We start from the raw sequence: 14,309 nt of genomic DNA on the forward strand, positions 1-14,309 counted from the left end.
CTAGGAAGATCAGATTGAGGGTAAGATTATTGATAAAAACTAGAACTGTTCTCACGAGGCAGAGAAAAAAGTAGACCCCGCTGTGTATTGAACTCGGAACCTCCGTTGTACAAGTACTCGACTACAAAAGTTGGTAAGTCACAGTCTGCTACCTACAAGTAAAGAAATAAATTATGTATGAAAAGTTATTGTAGGTAGGTAGTCTAATATAATTATTTTCTAGGAACTTCAGTCTCACCTCCCATTTCAAAAACAAGAAGTTTTTTCCGAATAATATTGAGTGTCTATTCTACCATGCCCTCAAATAAATTCAATTACCTAGTACGAACCCTGAACCAGCCATTTTCTCTTCTGCCTCTTCTAAAAGTCACCCAAGGGACATTTTTTTGCTTTCTTTCCTCGTCCGTCTGTTCGGGCACTTAGTCAAAACCATCTTGAAATATTTTTCATTTCCAAAACGGAAAAAAAGTCGTTGAGTAAAAAATGTGTAAATAAAAGGACCAGTTGCACGGAATTTTTTATTCCTCCATAAAAATCATTACCTACCTATACCAACTGGCCTAGGCAGCTAGGTACCCACTAGCATCTAGTAACTGGGTCTTTTTTTGTATCAAGTCCGTCATTATTGCATGATAGATGTAGTTTGTGCTACTTCTGTTAGGTACTTTTGAGTTAGGTATTGAGCTATTGAGTATCTAGCTGCAAACGTAGATTCGTAGAAGCTCAACCCGTCCTTTGGGGCTGACCAACCAGCTGCAAACGTAAGTATAAGTAGGTATCTTAGTAAAAAAGCAACTGGTCCAAAAGAAAGTCGAAGAGTGGAATTATTTTCCCTATGCTTTTTTTTAATATAAAAAAATCGAGAAAAATAATATAAAACAGACTCTCAAGTTGTTTTGGGGTGCACTTAACTTATTTTCTAATAGACGTTTTAGTAATAAGAAAGAGGAGAAGGAGGAGGAGGATAAGAAAGAGGAGAAGGAGGAGGAGGATAAGAAAGAGGAGGAGAAGAAGGAGGAGGATAAGAAAGAGGAGAAGGAGGAGGAGGAGGGGAGGATAAGAAAGAGGGGGAGAGGGAATAAAGGGTAAGAAAGGAAAAGAGAGAGAAGGAGAGAGAGGGAGAGACGTGTAAAATGTATGACACTTCATGCAGAATTATTTTCTTTTTAACACGCTAACCGCCAGGGTTATTCCCCTACACCTCTTCCTCCCTCGCTTACCATTGACCTATTTCTCTCTCGACTCCACGAACCTACATAAAATAGTATCATCTCTGTTTCTATTTCTGTCGCTCTTCCTTCCCTATTCCGTATCTTTCTCATTTAACATTTCTTTATGTTTATTGTGTGCAAAGTGTTATGAGGTTTTCAACATTTTTTTGGAATAGTTGACAGCTCATTTGTTCGTATCTTTGAAAATCCTAGAAATTTAGGTAAATCATTTTCTACATACTCTGAATATAAGTAAATATCTATCTACCTATTTATCTATACACCTGTCTCTTTTTATAGGTACTCATAGAGAAGTGTCATTTTATTTTGCATGTGTATGTTCTCACTACGTGTAGGTATATCTGATGTAAATGTCAACTCCATATTGAGATAATTCTACAGTCTATGTACCTATTTGTATCTCTTATTTAATTTAGTAGGTACCTACTACCTGAATTAAAGATATTTGTGTTAGGTGGGAGAAGTAGTGCAGGTATATCTGATGTAAATGTCAACTCCATATTGATATAATTCTACAGTTTATGTACCTATTTGTATCTCTTATTTAATTTAGTAGGTACCTACTACCTGAATTAAAGATATTTGTGTTAGGTGGGAGAAGTAGTGCACCGATAGAAAAGGCGTTTGAACTGCAGTCCTCAGAAGTTGATTTTGTCTGTAGATACCAAAGTGTTGTAAAACAAACGAGGCATAGGTTTAAGTTTTTCTCTCAACCGTTTTCTCATCTTCTCGTCATATTTATAACCTCTTAGCACTTCCTTTCTTTCTCTGTGAGATTCAGATAGATGCAGTGTAGGATACTTTGGAATAGGCGCCGGAAGAATATTTGGACAGCCAGACTGAACAGTTTACAGCGAACTCATTACGGAATACTTGAGAATGTGTTTTTCTACGTACATCTTCAACAAGGATCTTGCTACCCTGGTTGTAAACTTTGTTTTCTACATACCTGCCTCAGACGACAAAAGTTCGCGTCAGAACAGTCTAGGATACTTTGGAATAGGCGCCGGAAGAATATTTGGACAACCAGACTGAACAGTTTACAGCGAACTCATTACGGAATACTTGAGAATGTGTTTTTCCACGTACATCTTCAACAAGGATCTTGCTACCCTGGTTGTAAACTTTGTTTTCTACATACCTGCCTCAGACGACAAAAGTTCGCGTCAGAAAATTTTCAACATCTAGTTCCTCGTTCTAGAAGGAAAAAGAAAGGGGGGAAAGCTTGCAGGAAAAACGGATTAACCCAATAAAACTTGCATGAGAAAATCTGTTTAGAAAAATTTCCAAGTTCTTTTGCGGAGAGATTTCCTTTCAAAATATAATAAAGTGGATGTATAGGTGTACAGAGGAGTTACATACACCTCTATCTCCTAGATAAAGATACAAGGAAAGGAAGAGGGAGAAGAAATCCAGCGTTTAAGGCAAGGGAGTGCTGAAACGCTTAGAGCTCGGTTGTAGCGCTTTCAGGAAGAAAGCTCGTGTTTCCATCATGCTATGTACAATAGGTGGGTGTCAGGTGTTAGACGTACTTATAGGTATCTTATTTCTAATCGGTCTTTAAATAACTATTATTTACATCCACCTACCTACGTATAAGAGGTAGCCTTTATCTCCTATATTTGATGGTCTTAAGTTAAAGTTATCAAATTAGTTTCAATCTTGAATTTAATTCACTCGTTTAGTTTCGGTAAACTTACGGAACAAGTCATGGAAGTGCTCATGGTTCCAAGGACACGGGTATCCATATGACTAGTCAAAACCAGGCCAATTTCCTTATTTGTTTCTTTGATTAGATTTTTTAAAATATCTATTTTTTGAAGCTTTAACTAATTAAAAAAGTATAATCTAAATACTAAATAGTAATAAAAACACAACACTAAAATAATGATAAAAAGACGAGGTTTGGTCGGCAGACATTTTTAAGTTATACCTCTAGTGCGAGGTATGAGTAAAATAATTCGAATCCTACCTTAGTTTATCCAATGTAACTTTGTTAAATGGGCAGAGACTGCAGAGAGTACTTCAGAAAGTTCTAAATAAATATAATGGCAGAATTGCATAAGGTCACTCTCAGAATGTAGTCAAAACACACAACTTATATTACAATCCAGGATATACGAGGAAGCGTAGGCTGTTGACTATGGACCAAAATTATTTGAGTCTCGGTCTATGCTTCCAATTTTACATGGGTACGTCTTCCTTGGTGTTCCAGGTTTTTCCTTTTTTTCAAATGTACAAACTATATCCTCTAGTCCAACTAAGTTTATTCTCATTTTATACTTATGTGAAAACAAATGTACGTTGCTTAGGACTTGGAAAACATTGCCAAATATAAAATGCTTCCTCCGCTAATGAAATGAGATTTAAAAAGTTTTGTGCCAATTTCATAAATTGATTAGTAATGTACCTACTTACCTACCCTTTCATTCAATTTCAAATGAATTAACTGGGTGTGAAAAAGTCATTATTTCAGTTTATTTTCGGCTTTCTAGATTCAGGCAGAATCCCAACTAAAATGCATATGTTAACCAAAAACCAAAACCAAAAAACCAAAGTAAGAACATTTTTAATTTATTAGATTTTGTCTTCCGATTTCATCTAAACTTACGAAAACGGAACCGATTCTGATGGCGCGCCATCTTGGATTTCCTATGGTTTCGTACAGGTGGTGTCATTTCAGTTTCCAAATGGGAATCAGAAGAAGAAGAAAAGGAGGAGGAGGAGGAGGAGGAGAAGAAGCAGAAGGAGGGGAAGAAGAAGGAGGAGAAACTTTCGGTAAACTTATGAAAACGGAACCGATTCTGATGGCGCGCCATCTTGGATTTCCTATGGTTTCGTACAGGTGGTGTCATTTCAGTTTCCAAATGGGAATCGGTTTCATTTCCGAAAGTAAAATACACCTTAGGTACGAGTACATACATGTAATAATTGCATAATTGATGATGATTGCTTTTTGTAATAAAGCAGAACATCCGGACTTTGTAATGTTTCTGGGCGTCCAAGAGGTTTTTAAACCCTCAATGCTTCCAACACCGAAAAGCGTGCTTCCTTCCAGGCATGGCACCTATCTCAAGGAGACGAAAAGCAAAGCAAGCATTATAGAGATGTGTATTTGTTTGCACTTTTGCAGGTAATGGGTGTGAGAGTGCCCGCCGGCCAGGATGAACACTCGTCAAGGTCAAGGTCCCACCGGTAAGCATGGTCTGGCTAGGCGAGCTCCGTCTCCCATAGGCCTAGGCCAGACAATACCAGCATGGTGCGCCCCAAAGAATGAAGAAGCAGAACATCCGGACTTTGTCCTTGATAGTGTGTACATTTACGTATCTTCTCATCGGAGCCTCCGTCTTTGACGCTCTCGAATCCCAGACTGAAAATCGTCGTTGGACCACATTAAGTGGTAAGTGAGATGTAATATGTAATAGACAACATTAAGTGGTAAGTGAGATATATTTAATAGACTACATTAGGAGAGTTTGTAATATGTAATAGACAACATTAAGTGGTAAGTGAGATATATTTAATAGACTACATTAGGAGAGTTTTTGCACATGCGCAGAAACGAGGGACGCTAATTTTGGTTGCAAAAACTTTCTATTAAGTGGTATGTAACGTAGACCGCAAAAATGACCTACATCATATAAATTTAACTACATACAGGCAGAAATATTTTGTATCCCCTAATAAATAATGAATAGGTTGTATACCTAACCATGGAAAATAGAAACACTACTCACTATATTTAATAGACTACATTAGGAGAGTTTTTGCACATGCGCAAAAACGAGGGACGCTAATTTTGGTTGCAAAAATTTTCTATTAAGTGGTATGTAACGTAGACCGCAAAAACGACCTACATCATATAAATTTACCTACATACAGGCAGAAATATTTTGTATCCCCTAATAAATAATGAATAGGTTGTATACCTAACCATGGAAAATAGAAACACTACTCACTAGGACCACTAGGTATACGCCATAGGGGCGAGGTCAATACCCAGGACAATTCCCTTCACTCACGAAATTTATTCAGCAAAATTATTATTATTATTATTATATCCACATCATTTAGCGAGATTCCATTTCCCCTACAGTATCTATTAGGTATACGATGGAGCCATTAGAATGATATACTATAGAGCACATTAATCAAAGTCAAGGAAAGGGACTTTTTGTGAAAAATTTCAATGGAATTATTTTTCCGGCAAGGGGGTGAAGGATATCATCTCTTTTGCATAAAAAAGTAAGCGAGCGTGCTGATGTTATCAATGGAGAAATTCTATTCCAGCCTAATGAACTTGGCGCTTTTCTTTTCACAGATATAGAAAAAATGATAATGAACAAATACAACATATCTCCAGATGACTTCAAACTTCTTGAAACGTTGATTTTGAAATCGGAGCCACACAAAGCAGGGCAGCAATGGAAATTCGCCGGATCTTTCTACTACGCCACAACCGTACTCACCACTATAGGTATGTAACAGATTGTAGCTATAATCCCGATGTAGCAATGTGTATTGTTGAGTTGATAAAGTTCAACTTAATTAACTCAGCAACAATTCGGAAGCAGGGTAGCATTGATTGATAGAGGTTTGCTTGCTAAACGAGAGTGATGGACTTCAAAAATGGACTGCACAAAGTCAACATAACACCGTAGACATTTCGCTCAAGAGTTCGAAGTGGGGACCAACTTTTATATCACGAAAGAGCTACGAGTATATCGACCCATACTCGTACTCAGACACCCGTAAATATAATAATTTATTCATCATTCCCCCAGGTTACGGCCACTCTACACCAAACACCATCGGCGGAAAGCTGTTCACAATGTTCTATGCCATGGTAGGCATACCCCTGGGCCTCGTCATGTTCCAAAGCATAGGAGAACGACTCAACAAACTTTCCTCAGTCGTCATTCGGAAAGCCAAGCGCCTCAGCGGATGTACGGAAATCGAAGCGACCGAGATCAACCTCATCTGTGTGGTCACTACACTGAGTAGCTTAACAATAGCGGTGGGGGCCGCCGCTTTTAGTCGTTACGAGGGCTGGACTTACTTTGACTCGGTCTACTATTGTTTCATCACACTGACCACGATCGGATTTGGAGACATGGTAAGAATTAGTTCTTCATCTTAGCGAACCGACCTCAATAGTGAAATGTTTAAAGCGGTTGACACGATTTAGACTGGGATTTAACTCGGGATTGAGATGAAAATAGGATTCCTCTATATTTAAATACCCAAGTCAACCACGGATTGAACTCAATCCTGAGACAATCCACGGTGGTAAAACTCGACTTTGCTGGGATTTAACTCGGGATTGAGATGAAATAGGATTCCTCTATATTTAAATACCCAAGTCAACCACGGATTGAACTCAATCCTGAGACAATCCACGGTGGTAAAACTCGACTTTAGAGACTCATAATTCGTGGTTCAAGTCGAAGTGGAATTCGTGACAAGTAGGTATTTGCTGAACACAATTAAAATTCTTCGTCTTAGAAAGGGACAGGCAGAATAATGACGCCAGGTCTCCGAAACATAGGGAAAGTTTCTGCTGGGTGTGATTGAAGACTAAACTGTGGAGCGTCTCATTTCAGGTTGCCTTGCAGAAAGACAACGCTCTGGATACGAAACCGGAGTACGTTATCTTCGCGTTGATATTCATACTGTTCGGACTGGCCATTGTGGCTGCCTCTCTCAATCTTCTCGTTCTCCGATTTGTCACGATGAACACAGAGGATGAACGAAGAGACGAAGCCGAAGCTTTGCAGGTGAGTGATCAATGATCAATTGATCATAGTACACTGAGAAAAATCGTTCAAATTCTTGCAGTATGCTATCCCGCCAAGTAGTTGGACTATTGTGCAAGTAAAAAACCTATATACTTGTACTTTTCTCTATGTTCTTGAATCCAAATCACAAGAACTTCAACATTTGAAAATCTTACAAGAGATTTGAAGGATTTTCGTCCAATTTTTTTTCTCAGTGTAGTGACAAGTCAATTAGGGTCATTCAGTCGTGAATTGTCAAAAGAAGAAAATTGGAATAGCTCGGACACACACTCTGTGAAACGACACAGTCCATTCTCCAAAGGATAGTGTACGTAAAAAGGACCAGGAAGGAGAAGTATATATGGAGGACATTGTTGTTCAAAACAAATAAAATAATATTAAAAAGTTAGCTCAGTGTAGTGACAAGTCAATTAAGTAGGGTCATTCAGTCGTGAATTGTCAAAAGAAGAAAATTGGAATAGCTCGGACACACACTCTGTGAAACAACACAGTCCATTCTCCAATAGATAGTGTACGTAAAAAGGACCAGGAAGGAGAAGTATATATGGAGGACATTGTTGTTCAAAACAAATAAAATAATATTAAAAAGTTAGTCATAAATCATACACGACTGTATCTATACAAAAAAGGAGGTGGGGATATCTTTTGGTAGGTAATATTAGATTAGAAAAATTTCCCGTGGTGTTATGTATTTGTACCCTATTTAGTTCTCTCTCCTTCCCCTACTGCTTATATTTATGTTGTTTATCTGTAAGTACCTAGGTATTTATTTAAGACAAAAACTTTTTTTTACAACATTCTATTTAGGTAGGTATGTTGTGTCTAATACAAACCGTCTATTCCATTGACCTCTTATGTATGTATTAAACTTCCTCAATTTTTCTGATGAGTTTTATTTATTTAGATAGGTATATGTTAATCGTGAATATTTCCCGTGAAAAGAGCCATTTTCCTACCATATTATAGGTAGCATTGCAATGAACCTCTTACCTCCTTTATTCAACCACAAATGAAAACCTCTGATAGGTACATAGAGCATAGATATCTACTTCAGGATAATACCTACGAAGAATAGAAGGGTGAGAATGAAAATGCCCCAGGCATTAACTTTGCTTTTGCTCCCATTTCAATGAGGTTAAAAAAAGAAAAGTGTTCTAGCTGGTATTATAAAAAATAAAATGGAGGAGAGGGAATAAAGGGTAAGGAAGGGAAAGAGGGAGAAGGAGAGAGAGGGAGAGACGTGTAAAATGTATGACACTTCATGCAGAATTATTTTCTTTTTAACACGCTAACCGCCAGGGTTATACTAACGAAATAGCAAAGGTTGAGTGCGAAGGGCATCTACTAGTAAAATTTGTTGCCAAAACTAAAAGTCAGCCCAAAGCAATCACCCTAGCTAGGGCTAATTGAGAGGCTGACGAAAGACGCCCCGTAAAAACTTATTTCCCCCAAATGAAGCATGTGGACTAAAATACAAGTAGTCTGTTCACCATTTGAATTGACTCATTTCTGTCCCCACAGGGCCTACTGTCTCGATGCCAGTGGACAGTCTATCTTGTGATCAACTTAGCATGGAGGAGTATGAACAAGTCAGGTTCCCTCTATCAAACATCTCAACTAAATAAATGATCCTGTTGCAGAGTGGTGTGGTGGAGTAGGGTTTGGTCTAGGGTTAATTCTGAAAAGAGATCTATTATATGGAATCTTGAGAAATAGGGTTCACGTGAAAATGGTTAACTAACTTAACTGATTAGAATGTACGAGTAAGTCTGGTCTCATTTGAACTTTGACTTATTTCTGTCCCCACAGGGCCTACTGTCTCGATGCCAGTGGACAGTCTATCTTGTGATCAACTTAGCATGGAGGAGTATGAACAAGTTTTAAAAAGAAAGAGGTCATTGATACCTACGAAGATATACCTACATATAAATAAAAGGGAAGGATTTGGACTGTCCAGTCCTCATTTGTACCCGATATGCATAATGTACTTATCTTCTCAATTTTATCTCGCAGGCTGCTCAAGGAGCTGTGAGACTGGAAGGTGACGTCATCACAGCGGATGGCTCAATATTGAGCGGTCAGCTGGGGGAGAACAACGCAGTCTACCACAATATATCAACCACCACTTCCATGTGTACATGTACATGCAACTGTTTCCGACGGGACTCCGATTTACAATTGGGTAAGTTTTATGAGTCTGACTGCGGGACTTTAAACAGGGAGAATACCAGCATGAAATTTCCCTTGCTAACGAAATAGCAAAGGTTGAGTGCGAAGGGCATCTACTAGTAAAATTTGTTGCCAAAACCAAATATCAGCCCAAAGTAAGAAGTCATTATTATTTTAAGGCGGTCTCTTCTTGATCCCTTGTGTTCAGGACTATTGCACTGTTTGTGGGTAAGTTATTCTAGCTCGGTTCGATTTCGGAGCAATAAGACCTCCGAGTTCCCTCTATCAAACCTCTCAACTAAATAAATGATCCTGTTGCAGAGTACTGAGTGGTGTGGTGGAGTAGGGTTTGGTCTAGGGTTAATTCTGAAAAGAGATCTATTTTATGGAATCTTGAGAAATAGGGGTCACGTGAAAATGGTTAACTAACTTAACTGATTAGAATGTACGAGTAAGTTATTTCTGTCCCCACAGGGCCTACTGTCTCGATGCCAGTGGACAGTCTATCTTGTGATCAACTTAGCATGGAGGAGTATGAACAAGTCATGGAAGTGCTCATGGTTCCAAGGACACGGGTATCCATATGACTAGTCAAAACCAGGCCAATTTCCTTATTTGTTTCTTTGATTAGATTTTTTAAAATATCTATTTTTTGAAGCTTTAACTAATTAAAAAAGTATAATCTAAATACTAAATAGTAATAAAAACACAACACTAAAATAATGATAAAAAGACGAGGTTTGGTCGGCAGACATTTTTAAGTTATACCTCTAGTCTAGTGCGAGGTATGAGCAAAATAATTCGAATCCTACCTTTGTTTATCCAATGTAACTTTGTTAAATGGGCAGAGACTGCAGAGAGTACTTCAGAAAGTTCTAAATAACCTCTAGTGCGAGGTATGAGTAAAATAATTCGAATCCTACCTTTGTTTATCCAATGTAACTTTGTTAAATGGGCAGAGACTGCAGAGAGTACTTCAGAAAGTTCTAAATAAACATAATGGCAGAATTGCATAAGGTCACTCTCAGAATGTAGTCAAAACACACAACTTATATTACAATCCAGGATATACGAGGAAGCGTAGGCTGTTGACTATGGACCAAAATTATTTGAGTCTCGGTCTATGCTTCCAATTTTACATGGGTACGTCTTCCTTGGTGTTCCAGGTTTTTCCTTTTTTCAAATGTACAAACTATATCCTCTAGTCCAACTAAGTTTATTCTCATTTTATACTTATGTGGAAACAAATGTACGTTGCTTAGGACTTGGAAAACATTGCCAAATATAAAATGCTTCCTCCGCTAATGAAATGAGATTTAAAAAAGTTTTGTGCCAATTTCATAAATTGATTAGTAATGTACCTACTTACCTACCCTTTCATTCAATTTCAAATGAATTAACTGGGTGTGAAAAAGTCATTATTTCAGTTTATTTTCGGCTTTCTAGATTCAGGCAGAATCCCAACTAAAATGCACATTTAAAAAAATTTAAAATGCATATGTTAACCAAAAACCAAAACCAAAAAACCAAAGTAAGAACATTTTTAATTTATTAGATTTTGTCTTCCGATTTCATCCTCTTCTTCTAAATTCTTTCATGTAAATAAATAAAAAATGTATCCTTTAAACTGTAGATTTCTCTTAAAAAAGATTCACTTCTAAACTAAAGTATGAACTCCTGGTCAAAATTTACGCACTATAACTTTAATGATCAGTAAGCCCTTTGGATAATGGATATATGTATGTAAGACATACACATGATCCTGATTTATATTGTCTTTCTCTTCAGAACCAACTAATAAATAACATACATTTTCATAAAAAAAACAAAGATTTTTTCCGTGCCCTGGACTAAAAAAAAAAAAAAAAAAAAAAAAAACAAAAAAAAAATTTTTATAAAAAAAAATTTTCCGGCCCCTGGAAAAAAAAAAAAAAAAAAAATCATCAATAAAATTATTATGAAGAATAAAGTAAATAGGATGTAAATTATGTGAGGGGAATAGGTTGTGTGCGTAAAGTTTCTACTGAGGGTGTATAGTAAACAATTTCTGACTAATTATTATGCGCTTACATTGATATATTTCATAGATAAAAAAATTATTGAACCATTTTATTTTTAAACTTTATTGAAACTTTTTTCTTTCAATTTATTTAATATACCTATAAATATTTTGATTTCCTATGATAGAAACCTAACGTTGTGAAAATGGTTGTGCAAAACTAGTCTATCATTTATTCAAAGGCAAATGTGTAAAAATTGTTGTTATGCTCTAGTTCCTACTTAACTCTTGTTTGATTTAATGCAATGTGCCCTGTCGACTGGATGTAGGTATTTGTCGAGATGAAAAGTGTAAATATAAATAAATTTAATATTATTTTCTTGCCTGGGTTTAATTCCACTTTGCCTTTCCGTAATATATGAAAAGACTAGCAGCTCATTTATTAAATATATTAATTTAAGGTGGTTCACCCTACCGCGTCGAGGCAGGTAATTAACTCACTAGAATGAAGGACAGACTCTTTCTTTAGAAAGAAGGTTGGTGTTTCAAGAGAAAATACAATCAAGATAAATACTATTTGTCAAAGAAGCAGATTTTTTACTTGCAAAGTAGACAAAAATGTGAGGTTGACAAAAATACACCAATTAAATAGGTAACAGGAAATATATTAAATATTATCCTCTTTGACAAATAGTGAACTCTTAGCTTAAAATTTACTTAAGTTCACACTCAATGATACGTTGTAACTAAAAGTTAGGTGCCTATTTTATAATTTTAATGTAAAATATTGCCAAAACCTTTTATTATTTTTATGAACTTCCATTTTGTTCTTGTAAATGTAATATGGCCACACAAAAATACTGAATCGGTATGCCAATTTTTGTTTTCGTTATGCTCTAATTCTGTTCTGTTACATTTGAATCTCTCATAATATAAATACATAGTTTATTATGTTTCCAAAACAATGCCAAATAACTTTAATGGTTGTAATGATTTTTATGTATACATTTTACTTGTCAAGAAATAGTAATTGAATTATAAAAATAAATTTGTTTCATGGCGTTCAGTGGTGTAGGTATTACCTAATTTTATTTCATTGCTTTATTTGAATGTTGTAGGTATTACTACACTCAAGAAGGTGCTGGTATACATTTAACAATTCCAATTAAATGCAATTACCTGGAGGATGAAACTTGAAAACGAAGAAATACTAGAGAAATTTAAATTTTGAGAAAATATCAATTCTACAATAAACACCACTCAACCCACGAAGCGTAGCTATTGCTTAACTACAGGGTGTTTATACATTTTACTTGTCAAGAAATAGTAATTGAATTATAAAAATAATTTTGTTTCATGGCGTTCAGTGGTGTAGGTATTACCTAATTTTATTTCATTGCTTTATTTGAATGTTGAAGGTATTACTACACTCAAGAAGGTGCTAGTATACATTTAACAATTCCAATTAAATGCAATTACCTGGAGGATGAAACTTGAAAACGAAGAAATACAAGAGAAATTTAAATTTTGAGAAAATATCAATTCTACAATAAACACCACTCAACCCACGAAGCGTAGCTATTGCTTAACTACAGGGTGTTAAAGATATACTGGCCTGTGTAAATCAAATGGGTAACGTCAAAGGAAACCCTTGACACTGTGTTAACTATCACAAAATAAAACCGGTCATTATGATCAGAGCCACAATCAGATAGTCCGGCCATTAGGGACTCAAATAAAACTTACCTAACAAGTGGTACAGGGTGTCCTTTACCTCAGTTGCCAAAAATATTGAAATGAAACGGAAAACTTTCTTATTACAAAAATTATAAAATTAGCAACGCTTGGTAGTAATGTAGCAGTTGTCATTAGGTAGGTATTATTATATTATTGACATAACAGTGTCTTTTAAGAGACGAATTAATCCTCCTTCTAGGGCAATGTACGAAAACATGGGTGAACACAAACTATGTATACTTCAAACAAACACAACTGAGTAAAAAATAGTTCATGTTAAAATTTATGTAGGTATCGCATTCCTTCTAATTTTGTAGATTTATTTCAATTTAATTTCTTACGTAACAATAATAAACATTGTAATAATTACACAAATTTCATTAGAGGCGAATAGTGAATAGTTTATGCCAACTCCTAGTGTGAGGAATACATTTAATGTAATTATCTTACTAAAATTTGAATTACAATCCGATTCTCACGGTAAAGTCGTAAAACCAATCAGACCAATCATCAGATTAGGGACATCAATATCCCCACTGTAATGTAAACTTTCTACCTACTACGTAGTTAAGTTTTTTCCTCTCACAACTTAGTCAAGTGAAGATATAAAATATGTTTGGACGAGGCCTAAATACATTTAATGTTACTAAAATTTGAATTACAATCCGATTCTCACGGTAAAGTCGTAAAATTATGTCAGACCAATCATCAGATTAGGGACATCAATATCCCCGCTGTGATGTAAACTTTCTACCTACTACGTAGTTAAGTTTTTTCCTCTCACAACTTAGTCAAGTGAAGATATAAAATATGTTTGGACGAGGCCTATTGTGATGTAAACTTTCTACCTACTAGCCTACTACGTAGTTAAGTTTTTTCCTCTCACAACTTAGTCAAGTGAAGATATAAAATATGTTTGGACGAGGCCTTCTTGTCACCAAGGGTTTGAGTGAAAGAAATGTTCATTCAAATCTAGATATTTTACCTACATTAAAGATATAATCGATTATCGTATTCTCACATTTGCAAGCATTTTGGCATTTCACTAGTGTGGAATTTTGCACCAGTCAAATGTCAGAATGCTATATTTGGGGAACGGGTTGCAGAGGTCAAGTCTATTAGAATAAAATTCACGTCAGTATAATGTATGGGTCTGAAAAAGGCTCCTTGTACACTTCCTACATTGCATTTAATAATTCGTAAACTATTAAACAAACGGGGCAAGATTTCCTCGCACCTATTTTTAAATTTTTTTGTTGATAATTATTAATTTGTTAATTTATTATTCTTTAAATATTCTCTTTCTTATAAATTAATTTTTCTTTTTTTATTAAAAAAAAAAAAAAAAAAAAATGTATAAATTTACACAACAAG

General features: G+C 35.7%; 1 protein-coding gene across 1 annotated transcript; it reads left to right on the forward strand.

Annotated features, from left to right (window-relative positions):
• The first annotated feature begins 1,372 nt into the window (after nt 1–1,372).
• Nucleotides 1,373–9,844, forward strand: LOC103518080 (two pore potassium channel protein sup-9-like). Its single transcript, XM_008483135.3, has 7 exons — nt 1,373–1,432; nt 4,366–4,632; nt 5,554–5,709; nt 6,017–6,348; nt 6,836–7,009; nt 9,044–9,212; nt 9,674–9,844. Exons 2-7 carry the CDS (start codon nt 4,506–4,508, stop codon nt 9,784–9,786), a joined length of 1,071 nt encoding a protein of 356 aa, XP_008481357.1. The 5' UTR covers nt 1,373–1,432; nt 4,366–4,505; the 3' UTR covers nt 9,787–9,844.
• The last annotated feature ends 4,465 nt before the right edge of the window (nt 9,845–14,309 follow it).

Source organism: Diaphorina citri, unplaced genomic scaffold (genome assembly GCF_000475195.1).
Source record: "Diaphorina citri unplaced genomic scaffold, Diaci psyllid genome assembly version 1.1 scaffold2066, whole genome shotgun sequence".
Taxonomy (NCBI): domain Eukaryota; kingdom Metazoa; phylum Arthropoda; class Insecta; order Hemiptera; family Psyllidae; genus Diaphorina; species Diaphorina citri.